This window comes from Phoenix dactylifera, chromosome 9 (assembly GCF_009389715.1).
Source record: "Phoenix dactylifera cultivar Barhee BC4 chromosome 9, palm_55x_up_171113_PBpolish2nd_filt_p, whole genome shotgun sequence".
NCBI classification, from domain to species: Eukaryota; Viridiplantae; Streptophyta; class Magnoliopsida; order Arecales; family Arecaceae; genus Phoenix; species Phoenix dactylifera.
In genome coordinates this window covers 19,707,118-19,729,630 of record NC_052400.1, presented here as the reverse complement: position 1 = coordinate 19,729,630, position 22,513 = coordinate 19,707,118, and the positions used below count along the sequence as shown (strand labels likewise).

The following is a 22,513-nucleotide window of genomic DNA, read 5'->3' as shown; positions in this document are numbered from 1 at the left end:
ACCATGAGAAGGCTACATCTAAACTTGCCTTCTCAATAAAAAAAAAAAAATTCACCACTTATAACTAGTAGAGCAGTGACTTGTAGGCTTAATGAAAAGCAAGCTCATGGTCATGCTGTCCAAGAAGAATACTTCAACAATAATGTTATTGTCATGAAAATGTATGAATCATGTATTACAACTCTAGATTAGTCCAAGCTTGAAAGCACAAAGTCCAATATTTCAAGAATAGTGAAAAATCCATAAATATTTGATAAATTTGTGTTGTTAAAAACTTTCAAGCGGAAATGATTATAGAGGACCTGAGCAGTAAAGAAGCTATAGTTAAGAGAGAGAGAGAGAGAGGAAACAAAAAAGTTCAGAGTAGACTGCTTCTTTTTACAACCATCCTTAAGGACACATGTTCCTCATCATGGCCATCTTCTGGGGCGGTCAATCCATGATGCAGACCAAGGAAGAGAGGAGGTGGTCCAAAGTGGAACGATACCTTACACAGGCATGGATTAATTGAGCCACACATATCTTTTTCTTCTTTACAGTGAGATGTGAGAAGCTACAGGAAATTAGAGACAGGTATTCATGGACATATGGATGGTTCCACTGGCACTAGCCATTGCTTTTGCAGAGGATAAACATTTAAAAAAATAAAAATAAAAAAAGCAAACAAAAAGAAAACCTTAACCTGGCAATCAGAATCCTTTTAGGTACACTTAGTACGATATATTCCTGTACATCTTTGGATGACCATCATAAAAAAAATATTAGAATGTATATATTATATATATATATAATATGGTATGCGCTCGTAAACTGTTTTGTTTGATTGCTATTCATTTTTCAACAATGGTTAGGTAGCATGCTGCAATGCTGCATGCATCCTAGTGAATCTATGCCCAAAAGTAAGGGGAGCAAAATATTCTTACTTGCACAAACCGAATATCTTAATTTCCATATCTTTATTTCTTTTTTCTCCCAATCCTTTCCAAAACGCTATACAATTGATCAGTCAGCGGCGAGAGGGAATGGTGGCTACTCCCGGAGCCAATTTGATCAAGATGAAAAACTAACGTGGGAAAATCCAAAAAGCCCCACAAAAAGGAAAAGGGTGAAGTACAGAAGAGACATAAAAAAGGCTTGCAGATAAATAAAAGGACCATTGCACGGAAAGATTCAGAGAGATCGACGAGTTTCAAAAGCTCCCTCCCTGCTCTTCTATCTAGTAATCCCACAAGAGAGCTTCAAAGTTGGTCGGAACCAATCCGTCCGACAAACCCCACATATGATCCGACGAGAACCCGTACTCGTCGCCGCGCTCCGCCGCCCACCGAAGCGGGTCCGCCCACGAGTCAACCGAGTCGTGGTACAGGAACTCGCCGCCCGAGTCGGCCGAGTCGAGGAAGGAATTATTATCGAGCCGGGGCAGCTCCACGATCTCCCCCAGCTCCTCGGGGGTCGCCGGTGAAGGAGGGGCCTCCGTCGCCTCCTCCTGCGGGGCGGCGAGGTCCATGGAGGCGGCCTTGGCCGCGGCCGCCTGGATGTCGCTCGGGGAGAGGGTTGCCGGGCGGGGGAGGGTGCCGGCAAGCTCCGGGAAGTTGAGGACGGCGGAGGCGCCCTTGATGCTGAGGGCGGCGACGTCGTGGGCGCGCGCCGCCATCTCCGGCGTGTGGAAGGTCCCCAACCAGATGCGCGACTTCTTGCGGGGCTCCCGGATCTCGGACACCCACTTCCCCCAGTTCCGCATGCGGACGCCGCTGTACACCGGATGCCTACTGCTATCCCGCGAGCGCTTCACGCCACCGCCCTTCTTGGACTCAGGAGAGAAGTTGGGGTTGCCCTTCTTAGTCTTTGGCAATGGATTCTGAGTGGCCCGGGAGAGGGAGGAAGGGGACGAGAGGGATGACATGGAATTGGCGCCGCTGCTTTCGGGCTCAGAAGAGTTGGGGCGATCGGCCATTGGTGTCAAAAGACAGCGTTTTTGTGGTTTTGTATGTTGTCTAGTGGGAGAAGTAGGGAAAAAATGGGTTCTTTTTTGGTGTTGGTGTTGGTGTTGAATGGACTGGGGAAGAAGCTGCAATAAGGTCAATGAAGGATCTCCATTTTGCTTAGAGAGCAAAGCTTTACGCTTCTTGCGTTGGTTGGTACAAGTAGAGGCTCGAGTGCATGGATGGATAGCGTGTGTATGAGAGAGATGCTAACTTGGTTCAGTGGAGGGGAGGGCTCATCTTTTGGCTGGGAGATGAAGGTTTTGTCGACAAAAGAAAGAAAACAAGAAAAAGAAGCCAATGAGGATCCAACTTGCTTTCAAGGAGGAGGAGATGTGAGTTGCTGTAAGCTTTTCTGTCTGATTGGTGGGGGAGAAAAGGAAACGAAATCTGAGAGGGAGGGAGAGAGAGAGAGAGAGAGAGAGAGAGAGAGGCAGTAAGGAGGAGGAGGAGGAGGAGAAGGAGGAGGTAAGGAGTGGAGGTGGGAGGAGAAGGTGTAGAGGAAGGAGAGTTTTAGTAGAAAGAGGGTGGAAGCGACCCGCAACCGGCCGGACCTCTCGTCAAATTTCCACCAAAACCATCTTTTCCTACGCCCTGCGGTTCCCCAACTGGTACAATTAAGGTTTTTTTTAATCCTTTTCATTAAATTTTTCTTCCGGCATGTTCACCTAGTTTCCACTCAAACTCTACTCAAATCTCCCCTTCTCATCAATCATCATCTAGTTTTGGGCCCCATATTTGCCCACCTAAGCCCAACCTCGGAATCAATTATTTAGACAACCAAACCTTGTAAGCTCTGAATTCACGGTGGGTCTCTAAGCTTGATCGCCTTGTTCTTCCGATGGGACACCTAGTCCTTTGTAGACAAAAGTTGTGGCTTCTGACTTGGTGCATTCTGACGTTCTAATTCCTTCTAACTACAGTTATTTATGCCTACTGCACGGGGAAGTATACGATGCTTGAGCATTGAAATGCCCTTTACGTAAGAGAAAGCCATCTTGTTTGCACATCTCTAGATAATTAGCGGTCCATAATCCTGGGCCAGTGATTTTGCATTTATTCAACTTTTGTTTTTAACGAAGGAGAAGGTACAGTTCTCGTCATCAATCATCTTCTTCGATGGTGATTTGGCCTTAGGGGGGCCAAAGCCATGTAGATAACGATGGTGAATTGAGTCATATATATCTTAATTAAGTTACACGAATCTGAGTCATTTTTTTCTTTTTTATGGCCTTACAACAGAGACAGAGGGGGACCATTTTTGACTAATTATCATAGTCGTACTTGAACAGTTCCTTCGGCTCGGCAACAGTACCTCAAGCCTTCCAAAGCCGTGGTTGGGGTTGGCCTTTCGGATGCTACGGGCATCCACTCTAATAAGAGCTTTTTGGAGGCATTGAGAGAAAACAAAAGCTTTTTGGTGGTCTTAACCGCTCGTTAAAAGTATCAGTGGCCTCTACTTGGTCTTGGGAAGGCCATATCTAGAACAATGCCCTCAAGTGTAAAATTAGAGCTCGTAGGATGACTTCCAACCCCAATTCTTTTCATCGAAACAATATTAGATTTATATTCTTATACGCTAAGTAGGGAGTTGATATCAAGGTCAATTCATGGTGGCCATTTTATATTTTTATTGCATCGTACGAGGAATGGAAACCAACTTCCTATATTCAACCACTACTCTCAATTTTCCAGCAAAAAGTCAGTATCTTGGTCGCAGATATCTCACTCCAAGTCCTGCTTACCTTTTGTTTTGCAAAAAATATTAAGAAAAAAAGTTATAGAAATAAAAAATAAAGTGATCGAAACCAAACAAGTAGAACACAACCTAAGAATCCGATTTTTTCCTCGTCTGAACTCCAAAACAATCCTTTATCTTGCCGCCCCTTACAGTGATCTTTTCTGGTTTGCACGCCAAAACCTGAAGTAAATTTTTTTCCACTCCACCCCTACCAAGCTACTCTCTTATTCGTGTTGCTTATTAGTTGGATTGATCCACTACAAAGCTGGTAGGCCTTGCCTAACCAATAATTTTTCCAAAAAAATGTACACCTATTAAGTAAAAATAAAAAATAAACAAAAACCAACATGCCATTCAGTTTCTTCTCTTAATTTCCCAACAAAAAGCCAGTACCTTGATCTAAAATATCTCACTTCAAATCCCACTTGGCCTCGGTTTTGCAAGAATGTCAATAAAAAAAAGCTTATAGAAAGAAAAAAAAATGATCTTTCTCCATAATCGAAAACCAAACAAGCAGGGGACAACTCAGAATCTGATATTTTCTCCCCTAAACCCCCAAAACAATCGCTTATTTCACCCCTCACAACGACCTTTTCCTCTTTGCACGCCAAAACCTGAAGTAAAATCCCTCTATTGATTTCAACCTCACAAAAATCACTCAAATGAAAAAATATCCCTCCTGCGCCAACCAATATTTTTTCCAAATGACTCGAATCCAATGCAGGGCTTAGGGCTCGCCTCTTAATCGGAAATGAAAGGAAGTGGTAATGGAGGGAGACCAGCCGCTCAATCTCGGGTTGACTGACCCCCACTTTCTACCAAACAAAACCCCATACTTTTCCTTCTATTCCAAGCCTTCTCAATCAAGATTGCTCCGGCTCCGCCGCTGACTCACCACTCAGATCTTCCCCCACCGCTGCTCCGGTGGGTTCACGAGCATCGAAGAAAAATGCTTGACGTTCTCCACTTACCAAAATATAGAGAGAGAGAGAAGAGGAAGAGAGAAGAGAGAAAGAGGGGAAAGAAGCGAGAAGCGAGGGAGAAGGATGAGATGGCCTCTCTCTCTTCCTTGCGCTCTTTCCCTCTTCTGAGCTTTTCTCTTGTTCGTGTTGCTTTCGGTCCAACATCGAGTTGGTGGGCTTGGTCCAACCAATATTTTTTTGAGAAATGCGCCTCTATTAAGTTTAAAAAAAAATAGAGAGGAATGAACACTAACTTCCTATTCAATCCATTCTTTTAATTAATTTCCCAACAGAAAGTTAGTATCTTGATCTTAGATATCTCATTCCAAGTCCCACTTGCCGCCGGTTTTACAAGAATGTCAAGAAAAAATTTATAGAAAGAAAGAAAAAAGTAATCTTTCTCAATAATCGAAAACCAAACATGTAGAACACAGCTCAAGCTCCGATCTTTTCTCCCCTAACGTCCAAAACAGTCGCTAATATCACCCCTCACAGCGATCTTTTCTGCTTTGCACGCCAAAACTTGAAGTAAAATCCTTCTATTGATTTCGACCCTAGAAAAACCACTCAAATGGAGAAAGATACCTCCTCAGGTGGTAAGGGAGGGAGGAGAGGGGAGAGAGAAGAGTTGGGTTCGCCGGTTCCAAGCTTCCTCCGACCTCTACCCGAGTCTATTCAGTCAATCACCACCACCACCTCGTATCACCACACACCACTCCTAGCCACCACTGGCTCACTCATGGGGGACCAGCCGCTCGATCTTGGGTTGACTGACCTCCACTTTCCACCAAATAAAACCTCGCTCCTCGGTCTCCTCTTCACCACTCAGATCCTCCCCCACCACCCCCCAACTACCGCTCCAGTATGCTCACGGTCAACGGAGAAAGAGACTTGATGTTCTCCATCTACCAAAAAACTACAGAGAGAGCAGAGGATAAGAGAAGAGAGGTGGGAAAAAAACAAGAAGAGGGAGGGAAGGACGAGATGGCCTCTCACTTTCTCGTGCTTTTTCTCTCTTCCAAGATGCTCATTAGAATTGTCGGGCTTCTCTCTTCTTCGTGCCGCTTGTTGCAGCTGAACTGATGGATTTTATCCAACTAAATTTTTTTTCATTACCTATAGATAATTATTATACCTATCGACCTCTGATTGGAGTGGTCCACAAAAATTATTTTTCCCCATCAAGCTGTCCTCCGCAATCGACCTTAAAAAATCTTCGACCGGGCCATGGTGGAGTCACGTGGAGCACAGATTCCAGTCTCTTGCATGGGATTTCAGGGTCTGAGGGAGGGAGGGAGGGAGGGAGAGAGAGTATGATTTATGGAGGAGGGGACCAAGTATGGGCTGAGTGCGACGGCAGTGGAAGGCCGAGAAGCCCAGCTCTGTACACAGTTGCTCTGCCGTCAGACCGAGCAACTTTGGGCCGTGGACTGTAGCAATTAAAGATGATGAATTGCGGGCGAGTTTGATGTGATTCAGTTACTGGCCTTTTCTGCGCTCTCCCCAACCTTTCTTGAACCAAACCCTGGCGTTTGTTTCTCCTCCTCTTCAGTTACTGGCCTTTTCTGCGCTCTCCCCAACCTTTCTTGAACCAAACCCTGGCGTTTTTTTCTCCTCCTCCACCGCCACCTCCCGTGGCGGAGAGGTTAGGGTTCGGCCCCTCGTTAGCCACCGGCACAATGGAGGTGGCGAACGCGCCCACCCAGTAGCTCAGCCTCGCCAGCTTCGCCTACTGCTCCGCCGGCGATCTGCGGAAATGTTCTTGAATCCCGGCTCGAGCCACGTTGTCGCATTGATGGCGGATCTCGTAGTTCTCACACTTCGATATTCTTGCTGAAACTCGTCTTTTATTTTTCTTGTGACACATTTGATATCTGCGCTTATTTTATTGATATGTTGGATGATTTCAAGTTTCTTTTCAGTTCCTGATAGATTTCTTGTTTCTTGTGAAATATTCTTGTTCTTATATATTTTCTGATTTCGTTGCTAATCCTCTCTTTCCAGCTTTCTTTTCCTCGCCCCTTGGATTTTTTATTTCTTTTGAAAGATTTGATTTTTCATTTCTTTGGAAGGCTTGTTTCGCACACGAAAGAAAGAAGTTAGTACATTCGGACGGAATTGCTTCCGTGTCTTACTTCCTTTCTTTCTTCTCTGTACTGGATAATTTTCTTATCTCTTGTGAAAGATTTAATCTTGTGCTATTTTACCTGTGTATAATGATCTTGGTGTTGGAATGCTTCGGTAGTATTATGGTATTGTGGGTTGTTTGTTTCATTCTTCTTTTGTTTCTCTTTGCTTGATCGATTTCTTATTCTCCGGAAAGATTTGATCTTGTGCTGCTTGTCTTGCGTGTTCTGTGATTTCAATGTGGGAATGCTTGAATAGAATTATTGTACTGGGGTTTCTTTATTTCTTTCTTTCTTTGGTTCTTTTCTGTGGTTGATAGATTATTTATTTCTTCTGAAAGATTCAATCTTGTGCCGCCTTGCTTGTCTTTTTGGTGATTTCAACGTTGCAACATTTGAATACTATGTGTTTACTTTCTTGCTTCCTTTCTTTCTTTTTTGTGCTTAACAGATTTCTTATTTGTTATGGAAGATTTGATCTTTTGCTTTTTATTGATATATTTGGTGATTCGAATGTTGGAATTCTTGAATGGAATTGTTATATTGCAGTTTCTTTTTCTCTTTCTTTTCCCTGATTGCCAGGATACCCTTCTTCAAGAATCGTTAATGTCTTATGAATTATGAGGAACAGTAATTGTTTAGCCCTATTTTCATTTTATTTACTTTCAGTAATTTGGAGCATTTCTGTATTTGTATTTTTAATTGGTTAGGCCAATATGGGTTCGTAAAAGAAGGATTCTGATGTTATGGCATAAAAGATTGAACTAAATGGTGATTATTGAATGCAATAATATTTCTTCTTGAACATTCTCTTATGTATGTTTTGATTTGCTAGCAGTTTTCTCATTGTCGGTAATCTGTCCTCTTCCATAGGTAATCCTTAAGAAAGATTTTGGCTTTCTTCCGGCAACACAATGTCCATACTCATGTTTGATGTCTTCATACTTGATTCATTTATTAAATTAATTTTTGTGGCTCTTGATCTGCATTTCTTAGCCTGATTACTTCTTACCGACTATATGCATATATTTGTCTTGCCTGATAAATATAATATAAGCTTGCATTGCTTACTTTGGAGTTGGAATCCTACAGGCAGAAGAGTAGTAGAAATGGACAAGTGTGTTTTTCTATTGCTTGGATGTTTTTCTCAAAGTATTGCTTGGTTTAATTTGTATCTGCAATTGACCTGTGCCATTCAGGTTATGACAACAGGGCAGAGGGTGTTTTTTAATTTTTGTGGAACAAAATATCTTATGTGACTTGGAACTGTACATGTTTTAGTGTTGATTGACTTACTGTACTTTGTCATGATCTTGTTTATGCTTTGCTCGTTACTATCTGATACTATGCATTTTTTTCAGGTAGGGATATGAATTCAAATGCTATAGATCTCATTAGGAGCGGTCATGCAACTAAATCTTTGATGATTTTACTAGTAATCAAGTACATGACTCTCAAATAGCATGGAGAAAGTGAGGCTTAAATCATAAACAGATTAGACCTTTTTATTTATAAATAATTTTCATATTTTGGATGCAACTGCATGAATGAAGAATTATAGTGGAGTTGAGATAAAATGTGTGAGGACCCGTGCAGGCGTGTGTTTAGTCCCACATCGGTTATTCGCTATGTAGATCTTGGGTACTTATACAGGATCAAGGAATCCAAATAGTACCTTTCAGCTAGCCATTTTTAGGTAAGGTTTTGGGTTATTACAAATAGTATCAGAGCGAACCCAGCCCATAACTTATGTGGACTAGGGAACACTGCAACACAAATCTATTGAGACTGACCACGAGCCAATCGTGGTATTTGTGATTAGATTTGAATGAATTTGAACCCTTAGCCTGACGAGGACGTCAAGGCTTGAACGGGGGGAGGAGGGTATGTGAGGACCCGTGCGTGCGTGTGGTTAATCCCACGTCGGTTATTTGCTGGGTAGATCTTGGGTACTTATATAGGATCAAGGAACCCAAATAGTACATTTCGGCTAGCCATTTTTGGGTGAGGTCCTAGGTTGCTACAGAATGTGTTGTCAAAAATGCAGTTTCATTTGCCTTGAACTGACAAATAAGCAAGGATGATCTTGCTAAACCTTTAGATGAGGAGAGCACGAAGACTTACTGTGGATGACATTTTGCATGCCCTCAAAGAAATTGTCGCTGCTTTTGGTACATCCATGGATGATCCTGAACAATGCAGGTAAACCCAAGTTGCTAATCTCATCTTTTATTATGAAAAATACACCGGATAAATTCTTGCTGGTTTGACAACTCCTTTTCTTAAATAGTTTTTTAGCTCAGCAGTTGCTTCTCATAGTTTTCTTTACATCATATTCTATTTATCCTAGGAAGGCATTCTCTCTACAAATATGTAGTTTGAGCAGTCGGTACAGAAAACCTTGTGTGTACATTTTCTGTGACATGTTTTGGGGTCCGAATATAACACTAATCCCATGAAATTCTGATTTCTTTGGTTTTTGAGTTAGAGATTTGTGAGACTTGGACTAAGGCCTAAGGTTTGAATGCTAGGCCTTCAAGTGTAAACCTGGAACAAGGGTTTGATCTTTGAGCAATTACATTCTTCCATTTAAAATTCTTTTCCTAGGAATAGGAGGGAACTAACTATCTCATTATCAGCTTGACTTGTCCCTTGAGGAACTACAATTACAGAAAAGGAGACCAAAGGTGTGTATAGAAAAGAGGTCTGCTTATCATTGTTCACTTTTCTTATTCTCATCCACTTCTTAAAACAAAAATAAATAAAAATGAAGACTTTCCCCAACTATTTCTTCCAACCGCACCTCGCCTAGCTGCCCCCTTCTCATCCCCACTAGCATTCTTGCCTTGCTTTTGACTGCACGGCCTTCTTCCGGGTCGCTGATTATGACCACTTGATCATCTTTGCAGCTTAATTTTGCTTGATGTGAATTGAGAAACTAATAGAATAGCCATAAAATTAATTATCTCATTTACTTCTTGAAATTTAGTCCATATTATATATGTATGCTTTGTAAGCACCAATTTAGCAGTACATATTTAGCACTGGCACTGCATTACTGTAGGGAGTTATACATATTTAGCAGTACATTCCTAGTTCGTGCATTGAATAGGAATCAATTTTAAATGATGACAGTAATGCTACCTGTCATCCAGATCTTTCGAGTTGCACCATAATTATGTCAGATGTTAGGTTATATTGATGTTTCGTGGGAACTCTTAAAACATAAACCTTACTTTTAGGCTCTTGGGCACTTGCAGCTCGTCCTATACAGCAATTTGGCATGATTCCATTATTGGACAGGTGTGTGAATTTTTAGGTTTCAGTTCTAATAGAGGAATTAATCTACATCTATGAAAGCATGAAAGTTTGCTCGCTGACTATGGTTTTACAGTATATATTTAAATCTTGTATGATTACCCATACTGGCCCTTATCGTACAATGGCTCTGAACACACGTAATGCACATGAGAGAAGCAGGAGGATCTGCTGTAGTCTCAATCTGATTCAAGATTATTTTTTAATCTATATGTAGATTAATGTATGCACTCCCACTTTGTATTACTGCATGTAGTAATGATGATGTATTATTTACTGGAGTGACCTACCAGAAGTTGGAATAACGGTCAGTTGTCCAACTCCCCTAAAGCATTGACATTATCATATTAGTAAAGAAGATGCATATAATTGGTACGTGTGGTACATGTTCCTAGATTAAGAAAAATGAATTGATGATAGATGGATGTGATCCCATCGATCAGTGAAACCTTTAAATTTTTAATCCATGTGCATTAGTATATGCACCCCCAATTTTTGTTGTCACATTTTTTTTTCTTTTTTAAGAATTGGCCATACTTGTGAGGAGTTCAACTAGTGAAATGCGGGTTGATTTGTAATCCTTCGAATGTAATGGTGTGGGTGATGGTCCAATGCCCAGGTAGTCACCTTAAAATGTGCATCATAACTTAGGTGAGGTAAGATGTTCTCTGAGTAGTTGGTTGCATCAGCAATTTGTTTGTTGATATCAAGAATATTCTTGTTGGTCTAATACATTGTGTGATGTTTCAGATTCCAATCAAAAAGCTGTATATGCTTGTCAAAATGGCTCTAAGGAGATAAAGGAGGTAATTCAATAGCTATCCACTCTGGAAAGAGAAGATCAACATAAACCATTTCTATCAGTCTGCAGCTATAAATCATCGTGTGTATAGAAACAATTTGATCACTGTTTTTTTCCTTTTTCTTTTACTTTTTTCATTCTTTGGTTTTCTTTACCCCCTTTTGTTTCAACATTTAGCAGGAGTTTGATTATTATAAAACTATCTAATTTACTCCATTTTGTATTTTTCTTTGGGAAAGTTCAGTTTATATGTTAGTGTTGGCTACAAACAGGAGGTAGCCCTCCCCCAACATGCCATATTTCCTGACCCAAACAGAGCACCAGGATCACCTTCTACATCTATCCGCACTTGACCCTGCACAAACCACTGCAGGCCACATGTGCCATCGGGATACTTGAACCCACAACTTTTTGTATGTCAGCTGGACGTCAAACCCTAAACCCTAAACTCTAATCCATAATCCATGCTTGGTGCATCATGTGCACTTATAATGTGCATGAGAAAAGGCAAAGTAGGAATCAGTAATGGTATATCAAATACTGTCACTATTTTATTCTCCAGTTTAAAATAACTAGGCATTATAGATGCTGCTAGTTTTGCAGTATGCTGTAAACCACTCCATGCTAGAACTCCAACCACCGGTTAGCTTAGTGCAGGAGACTTCGTCTCTCCTTGCTGATATTTTTGAGACTGTAAAGATCTGAATTTGGGCCCGTCCTTGGGCCCAACGAACTGAAGTCGGCAATGGGTGCCGACTTCAATTTATTCATCATGGTCATCCCCACGATCACCACGCCGGCCGAACGGCCAGCGAAACCCCCGCACCCCTCTTCTCTCTCTCTCTCTCTCTTCGTTAAAGAGAGTTTAGGAACTCTCAGAGGAGCCCTCATCCCTCTAAAAAAATTTAAGCTTTCCCCTCTTCTTTTTCCCTTTTCTTGAGAGGATCGCCGGAGCCACCGTCGCCGCCGGAGCCGCCATCACCGCGGGGAATCTACTCGTCGACGACCGGAGGTGAGAAAGACAACCTATTTACTATTTTTTTTATGGATTTAAGGAGAGAGGAATGATGGTATGTCAATCGGTTTCACTTCCCCTGTTTCGGGGAAGTTTTTGTGAGTTTCGGCTGGCCGACGGTGGCCGGCCGGAGTCAATCCAGGCCGAAATGAGTTCGGCCGGAGGTGGACGAACGGGGGCCGGGCTTTCCAGCCCCGGTCTCTCTCTTCCCTCCCTTTCTTCCTCTCCTTCTTCTGTTCTTCTTCGCTTCCGCTGCTCGTGACAGCGGCGTGGCCGACGATGGCTAGCCGAGGGCCACGGTCGGCCGCCGAAGGCCGACCGGAACCACCAGCCACCCTCCCTTCTTCCTTTCTTCCCCTTCTTCTTCTTCTCTTTCTTCTTCTTCTCTTTCTTCTTCTTCTTCTCTTTCTTCTTCTTCTTCTTCCTTCTTCCAGAGCTTTTCTTGCTTTGATTTCCGTTCCTCATTGTGGATCAGACCCTGAATCGGTTGAGGCTATGAACCGGTCCCACCTATTCCTGGAATTGGGTTTGATCCGAGTCTGAGTGAATGGGTTTTGGTTATGGTCTGAATCTGAGTCAGAAATTTGGGTTAGTTTGATTTGAGTGTAATCTGGTTCGTTAAGATTTGATCTAATCTGGTCTAATCAGATCTGGTTTGGGTTGGGCTGGGGATCTATTTTTGGGCTGAGTTGGACCTGATTGGATCTGTAGGCTGGTTTGGTTTGGGCCCGAAATCTGATCTGGACCTGTAATCTGGTTTGGTTCAATTGGGCCTAATCTGTTTTGGGCCACAATTGGTTTTGGGTTTAAAGGATTCTGATTTTGGGGTTTTGGTTTACTTGTTCTTAGGGTCTATGTTTGATCTTGGGGGCCCATTCTTGGATCTATGAACTTAGGAGTTTAAGGGATTGGAAATAGTTTAATTATGTTTCTTAATTAATTAAATAATTAATGTTTATGTTTTAATAAGGGGTTCGTGATATCTGTGGCAGAGATTGTTAAGCTAGCCCAGGTAGGTGACCTATTGCTTTAAAGTAGAATTTTAACATGTATCTTGCATAGGTTGATGTTATAATTTATTATTGGCATTATGTGATAGAATTAGAATTAAATATTTAATTTTATAAACTGTTATGTGCTTTACTATTGGGAGTATGATCATGACTTTGATTTGGAAATTTACCATGTGGAAAGTTGATTTATTGATTTTTAAAACCGCGTGACTATAGTCTAGGCCCCGCCAATGGGATGATACATTGGCCCTGTCGACTTGTACTGAGGAACTAGTTCCGATACCGCGACCACCGGTGATAAAATAGTGGCGGCACAGGGGTGCGTTTTGCTCTTCGGAGCGGCTCGGTGGAGTGTGAGATTGGCACCAGGAGGTGCGGCACAGTGGTGCATTGGCTCAGTGGAGCGGCTCTGCGGAGAGTTGTATTGGCACTTCAGTGTAACCATGCCACTGGGTGATGTGGCCGTAGTCATGCGGTTGAGTTATTTTGAGTCTCGGATCGGGTTTACGGATTATCGTGTGGATTTTTGGATTCATGAGTTTTAGCTGCTTTTTATATGCATCATGACATGTTATATGATGACTTTATTGCATGATGTTGCCTACTGAGCTGTTAGCTCACTCCTACTATTTACATTTTTGCAGGTAATGACATGTGATTATAGGGATTACGGGATGGAGTGATCATGATGTATTTAGCTAGTAAATATTGACTTTTCTTTTGACATATGTATATGTGGACATTTGATATGAAAATTGAAATTTATTTTTATTTAGTTATTGATGGTTGATCTGATTTATCTGCCTTGTGTGCCTGCGGGGTTCGCCCTACAGGTGCGCGGCATCTGCTCGCGTCCTGGGCCCTGGGTTCGGAGCGTGACAGAGACCTTAGGATATGTGGTGGAGGGCTCTACCCCCTTCTGTAGCCTACTGCATAATGCATACAGTTCTCTTCTATCAAAAGTTTTTTCTTATTTTCATAAACAAAAAAATGGCACCACAGGTTTTTTTTTATTTGTTATCATATTTGATTCCCAGCATTATAACCAGCATTTTGGATTTCACCATCAAAATATGCTGTCGTATCAGTAGAACAATTACTCTCTGACATTTACCAGTAAATCCTTTTCTTAAATTTAATACTTCCACCAGTAAATCATCCGGTTTCTAAGTACAACTTTCTGCAGGTGCATGGAAATTGTCTGAGCCATCAGTTTTGCTTCGACATAAAGGTAACCTGAGCTTGAGAGGAGGCGGCACTTCTATTTTCTGTTACATAGAAGGTAACTTTTAGATCAAATAGCTTTTTTCTATTAATTTTGAATTATTTCCAAGAGAAATTTTAGGGAGTCTTGATCGTGCTCTGGTTCAGGCAGTCCATTGTTTGAGTTAATAAAGTTCAAGCCGACTGCTAGTTTATAAATTAAATCAAAAAAAAATCCCAATTGATGGTAGTGCGACTTCTTTTGAGATGCTAAAACTTTGAATATGATGCAAGCCATCATATGGGAATCTTTCTAAGGTGGAGAACATAGTATGCTCCATCAAATTATTTACTAGTTCTAAATTTATTTATTCCCCGTTTCTTTGCCTGTAGGTTTATCACTGCATCGGGCATGCCTCCCTGAGAAATTTGGCTTGCATTTCTATGTTAGATACCAGCTCTTATGTTGATTTGAGTGGTGTTACATTACAATGCTGCAGAGTGCTTGTTGTAAGCTTAGATCCCATGGCCTGTAGTCTGCTCTGACTCACAAATGTAAGTCAAGGGACCAAAATTTAAACCAATGAGCCGAGGCATCAACTTCAACAGTATCAATGATGGGAAATACACTGCTCACAGATTCTGATTGAGATTGAAAGAGAATATATCTTGTTGTCAACTTTCTTTGTATTTACTCAGCCTAACAAGCACTACAATAAATAATGAATGGAAGAGAGAATCTGGGGTGTTGCAGCTCTAATCTTTAAGGTCAGACTCGCACTGAAGGCGTGAAGCGGACGCAAGAAAGTGGCTGGAAACGGCCGTTGGCGGTGTGATCCGGAATTATATACGGATAAAAAGAGAATCGAGGAGTTCTTTGAGAATGATATGAAAGGTGAGCAAGGACAGGTAATTTGTACGCATGGCAAAAGATCTACGTTCTATATAGGTATGCCATGTACATGCATGGAAGAATGGATAACTGTCTTGGCCACGTATGAGGGAGGCCTCCCTATTGTTGCCTCTAAGTAGATTTATGTGAGCTATACCGTGTTTTTTTGGTATAATGGCTGCTTATACTATCCTAGTATGAGTGCAGCCCACAGAGTCGAGAGAAAGAAGATGATGTAAAGATGGAGGAGCGGCTACAAAGCATGTCCAGAGAATCTCTCCAGAGCAGTGAGCTTTAATGAGCTTTAATGTTTCGACTTATCTCGGATGCATGCCATGTGCTCTAAAGGAGCTTCAATGCCACTCCAAAGTGGGGCGGCTGCTCATGCTTCATCAAACACATTTAACCTTTATCCCTTGGGGCCGCTGGCAGCAAGTAATGCGCAAATTAGTGTTCATATTTTAATAATCACAAACTACCTGCGTGGGCGTGATAGCCAGGGCATCATCTTACCTCTAAAAGCCATGAACATTATAAAAAGACAATGAAGAAGTTCCACTACGCAAGGTATTAATTTCTTATGTAGTGGAATGCTGCAAATCCACAAGAAAGAGCTTGACCTACGAAACCCCTGGAGGAAACTAATGTTGATATTGATTTGTACATCCTACATGCATACCCATGCTGACATCTAAAACTATAATCATTTAAAGAACATCATATGGTGTAGTAAGGTCTTATGAAATATTATCCTACTTCTATGAGTCTGAATTAATCTGTAGCATCTTATTGGAGAATTAAGTTTTTTGGATGCTTTCAGAACATTTTGTACTTGGAAACTAGATAACATGTACGAGCAGCCAACAACTGTTAATATGGTTGGTTGATCGAGAACAAATTTTAGAAATTTTGGATGCTTTGTATGCTCAGCTGGAAAAACCTTAATTGTAAATAGGGAAAAACCAAAACCAGCAAACTTCGAATAAGGAACTTTAATCCTGTAAAAAAATCAACTCTAGCAAATTACAAAAGTAAAATATAGGAAAAAAATAAAACGGGAATAAGATCTTCTCGACTGTATAGAATACCAGCTAATGCAGCGATCCATAAGATAAGATGGATTGGGATACACCCAGCCATTCTGATGAGCTCAGAAGTTTTCATTCATTTAATCTATTCATAGGTCGACGGGGCATCCCATTGGAGCATCACCTTTCATGGTGTACATGCGAATCCATGGCCCTTGCGAGAGTATTTGTGCGTTAAGCAAAGGAGAGAGAGAAAAGAAAAAAAGAAAAAAAAAGTGGAGGATTTGACATCAGTGGCTTATAGTCCTCCTACCAAAAAAGAAAAAAAAAACTTTAGCAAAAAAGAGAGAAAAAAAACAAAAAAAAAAACTTCAACCCGCCATTATTGAGATTCCATTTGGATGGCTCCCTCGACGCGTGTGCCCGTGACTGTGGCTTTTCTCATCCTTGAAACAGCCTATAAATATGGGCGGAAGCCAAGCCTCTTTCCTCGCAGCCAGACCCAGCAAACCTTCTCTCAAGTCAGTTGCCATCTTCTCTCCATTTTATTAGCGACGCACCATGTCGACCTGCGGCAACTGCGACTGCGCTGACAAGAGCCAGTGCGTGTAAGTAGTCTCTCACCATGGAAGCCCTACCTAACGCATAGCATAGCGGTCGCAGGTCCCTTTAAAATCACTAAAGTGAAGGAGGGGGGGGGGGGGACAAAAGTTCTCGTGTTAGCTTCTGTTTATAGATTTTCTCATAAGAAAAGTGCACTAAGCTAACGAATCTATTTGGTGACTGCAGGAAGAAGGGAAATGGCTATGGCATCGTGATCACCGAGACTGAAAAGAGGTATTAATCAGTTCTAATAACTAAATAATACATCTGCAAAAAAAATCCGACATTCTGTGCTCATCAGTGCATGATGTGCTCGTGTTGTGTGTACATACGTATGCATGTTTATGTATATTAGTAAAGATATTAATGAAAAAAAGACAGTACTCAAATTTGGCTCGACATATGTAGTTATTCCATGGGCCTTGGATGGTGAATATGGTTTAAGAACTCTACGGATTGTCATGAAAAGGCCCAAATCTTTTCACCGTTCAGCCTCAAGTCATGATGCACATAAACCTGTTCTAAAGATTTTAGTTTTTTTTTTTCCTCTCTTTGGTAGCTCTGGAGATTTTAGTTCAGGGCAAATCCTAATGTATTGGACTGTGTCATTTGTTGCAGCTACTTCGAGGAAGTCGTTGAGGTCGCAGCAGCTACGGAGCCTGACTGCAAGTGCGGTTCCAACTGCACCTGCGCTGGTTGCAACTGTGGCAAATGAAAGCCTATCTGCTAAAATTATTACTATGTAAGCAAGGGAATGAAAAATGAAGCAAGTTATCTAGGGTTTGGTTGTGGAGGAGTGTCATTCTATGTAGTGGTGATGTAAGTCTGGGAGTAAGCTAATGTCCAACTATCTCAGCTAAGTAATGTCTCCTCCCTATCATGTTTAATGGACTTATATTAAAAATAAGATCTGGCTTTGGTTTGAGTAGTCATTTTTATGTTTTTTTTTGAGTAAAATAATGTGAAGTTGTGGTGCTGCTTGTTTAACCTTGCATGCTACAAGAACAACTAAATCTAAATGAAGTAGTAGGTGCAAACTGAGCTCCGTCCAAAAATTTCACCTCTCGCATTTGGGAGGAAATCCTATCTATCTATCTATCTATCTATATATAATTATTGGTAAGATCAAATCCACTGCATTTGAACTGGTCCAAGTTGATGCTCCTGGTCTAACTAATAATTTGAGAAAAAGAGAGTCAAATATGCGGCGCACAATTTTCAGACGTATGCCCTTGGCTCTTTAATTTGCGTGTTGCTTTTACTGGTGGATCAAAAGCATGCAGCAAGCCCACGTCCCAATGCTACATGTACAGCATCACCGGTTAGTATATACTTTTGGTAGGATGTTAGCCAAGGAGTTAATTTTCATTATGTTAAAATCAAGGAACAAATCTAATTTCAGCTTTCTTATGGCATTGTAATAACATAATCACATCTTGGAATCAATTTTTGGGCACTTGAACTTGGGACATGCAGCACATATGGTTGAAAGAAGAGGAAGGTAATTAGATGAGTGCAATAAGGTTTGGAGAGAGAATGCTAAAACGTCGTGCCAAAGGAACCGGTTGAGCTTTCATCTAATTAACATAATTGCATCAGATTGCAAATAATTCAATGTTAAAACCATTGTGAGGATGCTACTTAGATTTGAATCTTTTAAACCCTACAAAAGCTATAAGATCATGGAGATCAACTTATGAAAAGGCATCTATCTATCTATGTGAGCTAGCATGCAGTATATTGATATTGTGAAGACCCGTAAAAGCGTATGTTTAGTCCTACATCAGTTATTTACTGGATAGATTTTGGGTACTTATACAAGATCAAGAAATCCAAATAATACCTTCTAGGTAGTCATTTTAGGTGAAGTCCTGGATTGTTACAAATAGTATCAGAGAGAATGTGTGTAAGAAAATATAAAATATATAAATAAACCTATCACATCTTATCAACTTAAGCTTTTGAGATAAGTGGTGATTTCAATAGATATACATAAAAAATTAATAGCAATATTTGTCTTTTAACCAAAAAATAGTTATTATCTTCTACATGCAAACTGTATTTAGAGGTAAATATTATTCCGTCGATATAACTATTTTTTAATTTTTTGTTAATAAAGGTATCCCTGAAAATTTTATTAAAATAATAAAAAATAAGAAGAATAAATAAAGATAGGGGGTGAGGAAGAGAGAGAGTGAGAGGGACGCAAAACTATTCCATCGCTCCAAAGATAAAAAAGGTACGGATAGAGATTCCTCATGGGATGGTTTGTTTTCTTGAAGCGTGCGGCGCATAGGCTTGCTCATTTCCCCGTGCGAGAGACCTATAAATAGGGTGCCAACCCCAGTTCCTTCCACCAACGCAGCCAATTCGCTCGAACCACTTCCCCATTTTGATGCATGTTGTAAAACTAACGCAATACTGCAAGCCATGTTTATCTCCTCCTTGTTGTAGGTCTAGTTAAAATCTATTTTTTTACCGGCTAAAAAAATCTATTAGTGTTTACTTGTTTGAAACCCAAACATTGTTTTGGAAATTGGAAGCTATGGAAACTCACTAGCATGATGTGACAAACCACTAACACATTCACAGGACTTCAGTAATGCGAGTATATCGATATTCTGACTTTATCCGACAATGAGCGCTGGATGGATAATTTCGCCATGTCCCACCCATGTTCGCTCACCTTATATTTTGACATGGTGCCTTCAATCACATACAGAGATCCTTCCAATCATTTAAGAGATAAAAGTTTAACAGGCTTACTTACTAATCACTATTTTTTATTAAAAAAATTATTCTTTCTTTAATTTTTTTGCAAATTTTTCATAAATAATTTATGTAAACATTTTTTTTAATAAAGGCTGAATGGCTTTGCCTCCCTCTTCATCAAAAAAACAAAAAAAAAAACAAAACTGGTGCTTTCAGTCATGCCCTGCTGTGGCTTGCATCACTAGTTTCGCAGTTGATGCTTCATTTAATTTCAATTAATGATGGCTAAATTATAGAGTTTCTAAACATCATCTTCTTGTTGCTGCTGTTGTTTTCGATCTCAGGAAGAAGGGAAACAGCTACGGAGTCGCGACCGTTGAGACCAAGAAGAGGTATTATTTGAATTTCGCTTTTATGGCAACTCGCACTCAGCCATGACCATTTGTCCATTCGTCCATGTTTACTGTTTAACACTGCTCATGCATGTTATGAGGCCTATGATGCCCAAAGAGACATGGAGCCCAACAAGCTGCATTAGCTCTTGACGTATTCTTTTCTGGGAATGCCCATTTAGCTAAACAACCTCTCATGAACATAAACTGAAAAAAAAAATAAAGAAAAAAAATGTTGTTAAGATCAAATCCTAATGCTTTGGATTGATATTATTTGCTGCAGCTACCTGGGGGAAGTCATGGAGGAAGCAGCAGCTACCGAGCCTGACTGCAAGTGCAGCTCCAACTGCTCCTGCTCGGGTTGCAACTGCAGCAAATAAAAGCCTATATTTGGAAAAAGAATTAATAATGCTCTAAGTCTTGACATAATGTGAGTATGTGGTGGTGATGTAAGTCCTGGGTTAAGCCAATGCTTGCCTTGCTCATCTAATAATATCTATCACCTATCCTGTTCAATGGACTTATATTAATATAATTTGGCTTTAGTTTAAAACCATCTGCGCCTACTGTTTAAGCTCTCGTGCTATAATGCAGATAAATGCCTACTTGTCCAAGTAGAAGCTCTCCTTCTTGACTGCCAGAATATTTGAAAATTCCTTGTGTCGTTCATGGTGGAAGGAAATTTCATACAAACCGGTGGCTCCAAACCTACGTAGCGAATGATTCATATATTGAATTCACTGTGGATTTTATCAAGAATTCTGAAAGTTTATCTAAATATTAGAAGATTGTAATTTTCATCGTTATAACATAGTGAGATTTTTTTTTCTCAAAAACTTTAATTCACGATAGCTTAGGCCCTTGCCAAATCATTCTTATCACAGCCATCTCAGATTTTTGTTGCAATATGTCCTCACCATGTCAACTAGTTCGCAATTAATCTCTCTCTCTCTCTCTCTCTCTCTCTCTCTCTCTCTCTCTCAATGAAAACTATAATATGTTTCGCTGTGATGATACTCATTCTTTAGGATAGATGATAAGCATTGTGAACTAAATGAGTGAGACAAGGGCCTAAGCTATCTCTACTCCAGTCATAATAATTGCTTGGACCACTGCAACAATTCAGCAGACAAGTGGTAGAAATCATACGCCAACTCACATAATTTTTTCATGACAAATTTTGAAACTAGATTCTATTGGAAGACATCATAATAGTTTAAAGTCCACTAGTTTTCCATTCTGTTTTACTCTTTGCATCATAAGCCAATATCAGTGGTCTGCGAAGTTCGCAGAAGTTCATGTGTAACAACAGTGCATGAGATATGATACGCTCAGTGTTCTGCAAAAGTATCAACTTTACACTTCAGCATGAGACTTTGAAAAGAGAGCACAAACAAATATAGAATTACCATGGCAAGTGAATACATGAAAGTAGAATGTCTCTCCTTTCATTTTCAAATGAAAGTATGTTACTGTACTCTCCACTTCAAGAGGATAAGAGCGAAGTCAAAAGAACAATATCCAAAGGAATAAATTCACAAGACTGTTTGCTCTCCAATGAGCAAATATCTTCTTTTTTTTTTTGATGAAACCCCATTGAGCAAATATCAGATCATAGACGCATCTTTCACCAAAAGAAAGGTCTAAATGAAAAGTAGAGGAAAACAAATGATGTTCCAGTTATATGATCTCCTTTAGCATATTCCTTTGGAACTTCTTCTCGACAAGTGATGCCGGTGGCACTAAGCCATTTGCCGACATGACTGCTCCTTTATCAGCCTATCAATTGATGGCCTCTCCACGGGGATGATTCCAAAATCATCACTGTATTCTTCCATGCCCGGGACCAAGAACTGCCAGCTGCCCGCAGCCCCATTATTCCTTGCAGACTTACAGAATGCATCTCGGTGTGAGTGATCAAAGTTCTTGTTCTTGTTTGAGAGCCGAATTCAGTGAACAAGACAGGCTTTTTTTAGCTCTCTATCCCCGTCTTCAATGTGAGAGAGGTCACCCATTTGGCAATGTACTCCAAAGTTTTCATCAAGTTCTGCTTCCAATAATTTGCAAAAGAACACATTTTTTCTAGCCTCAAATTCTGATGAGAATAAATGAGCCCCAGCATTCAAAACCTCCCATCAATGATCCAAATACTAAGTTTCAGTATTTCATTCAGTCAAGTTCTTTTCCTGGTTCCATCAAAAAAAAAAGAGAAAAGTTTCATTGCTTAGCAAATTCACTAACGCAGACTACTTAGGCCTATCAATAAAAAAACACAAAGAAGAAAAATATTCATGAATTTTGTTGGTTAGCATTAGTTGCAATAATAAGGACGGAGGCAAAAGTCCATGGCTGAGATCTAGAGTTACCGATGAAATATGATCTACAGTACAGTATCATTCTCCTAGCTTCGCAATCAGCTTCTCTGGAGGGCTTGTGGGACCATAAAAACCTTTAAATCCAACTGTCAGAAGGTGCTTCTCTTCAACTGATTTCACATATTCTGCCATTTCTTTGATCCAATCCTGCAGTTCTTCAAAACCAGTTAATCAATGAAACCTTGTAATGCAACACTATCTAGTGTTTCGTCAGCCTTGATTTTGTATGAAGGAGCGACACAAAGTGACTAAATTATGAAAATAGTCAAATTGTCACTGGATAGTTACCTAAAACCGCAAAGTAACTGCAGTCCAGAAAACTTATAAAGAAAATACACGGTGCTCTGTT

The 22,513-nt window shown here is 40.5% G+C and overlaps 1 protein-coding gene and 1 long non-coding RNA gene across 3 annotated transcripts; one reads left to right on the top strand and one right to left on the bottom strand.

The window, feature by feature from the left end:
- Positions 1-822: 822 nt before the first annotated feature.
- Positions 823-2,867, bottom strand: LOC103710289 (dehydration-responsive element-binding protein 3). The gene has a single exon (XM_008795951.4). The coding sequence runs from the start codon at positions 1,952-1,954 to the stop codon at positions 1,217-1,219; it is 738 nt and encodes a 245-aa protein (XP_008794173.1). The 5' UTR covers positions 1,955-2,867; the 3' UTR covers positions 823-1,216.
- Positions 2,868-5,992: 3,125 nt separating this feature from the next.
- LOC113462928 lies at positions 5,993-14,841 on the top strand. Of its 2 annotated transcripts, none has more exons than XR_005513449.1 (3): positions 5,993-10,935; positions 13,604-14,241; positions 14,556-14,841. It is a non-coding gene; the product is annotated as an uncharacterized LOC113462928 (long non-coding RNA). The 2 variants fall into 2 exon arrangements; XR_005513448.1 differs by having other exon boundaries at positions 5,997-10,935; positions 14,146-14,241.
- The last annotated feature ends 7,672 nt before the right edge of the window (positions 14,842-22,513 follow it).

Coding starts and splice junctions, on each gene's coding strand:
- LOC103710289 (XM_008795951.4), bottom strand. CDS start 1,954: ATGGCCGATCGCCCCAACTCTTCTGAGCCCGAAAGCAGCGGCGCCAAT.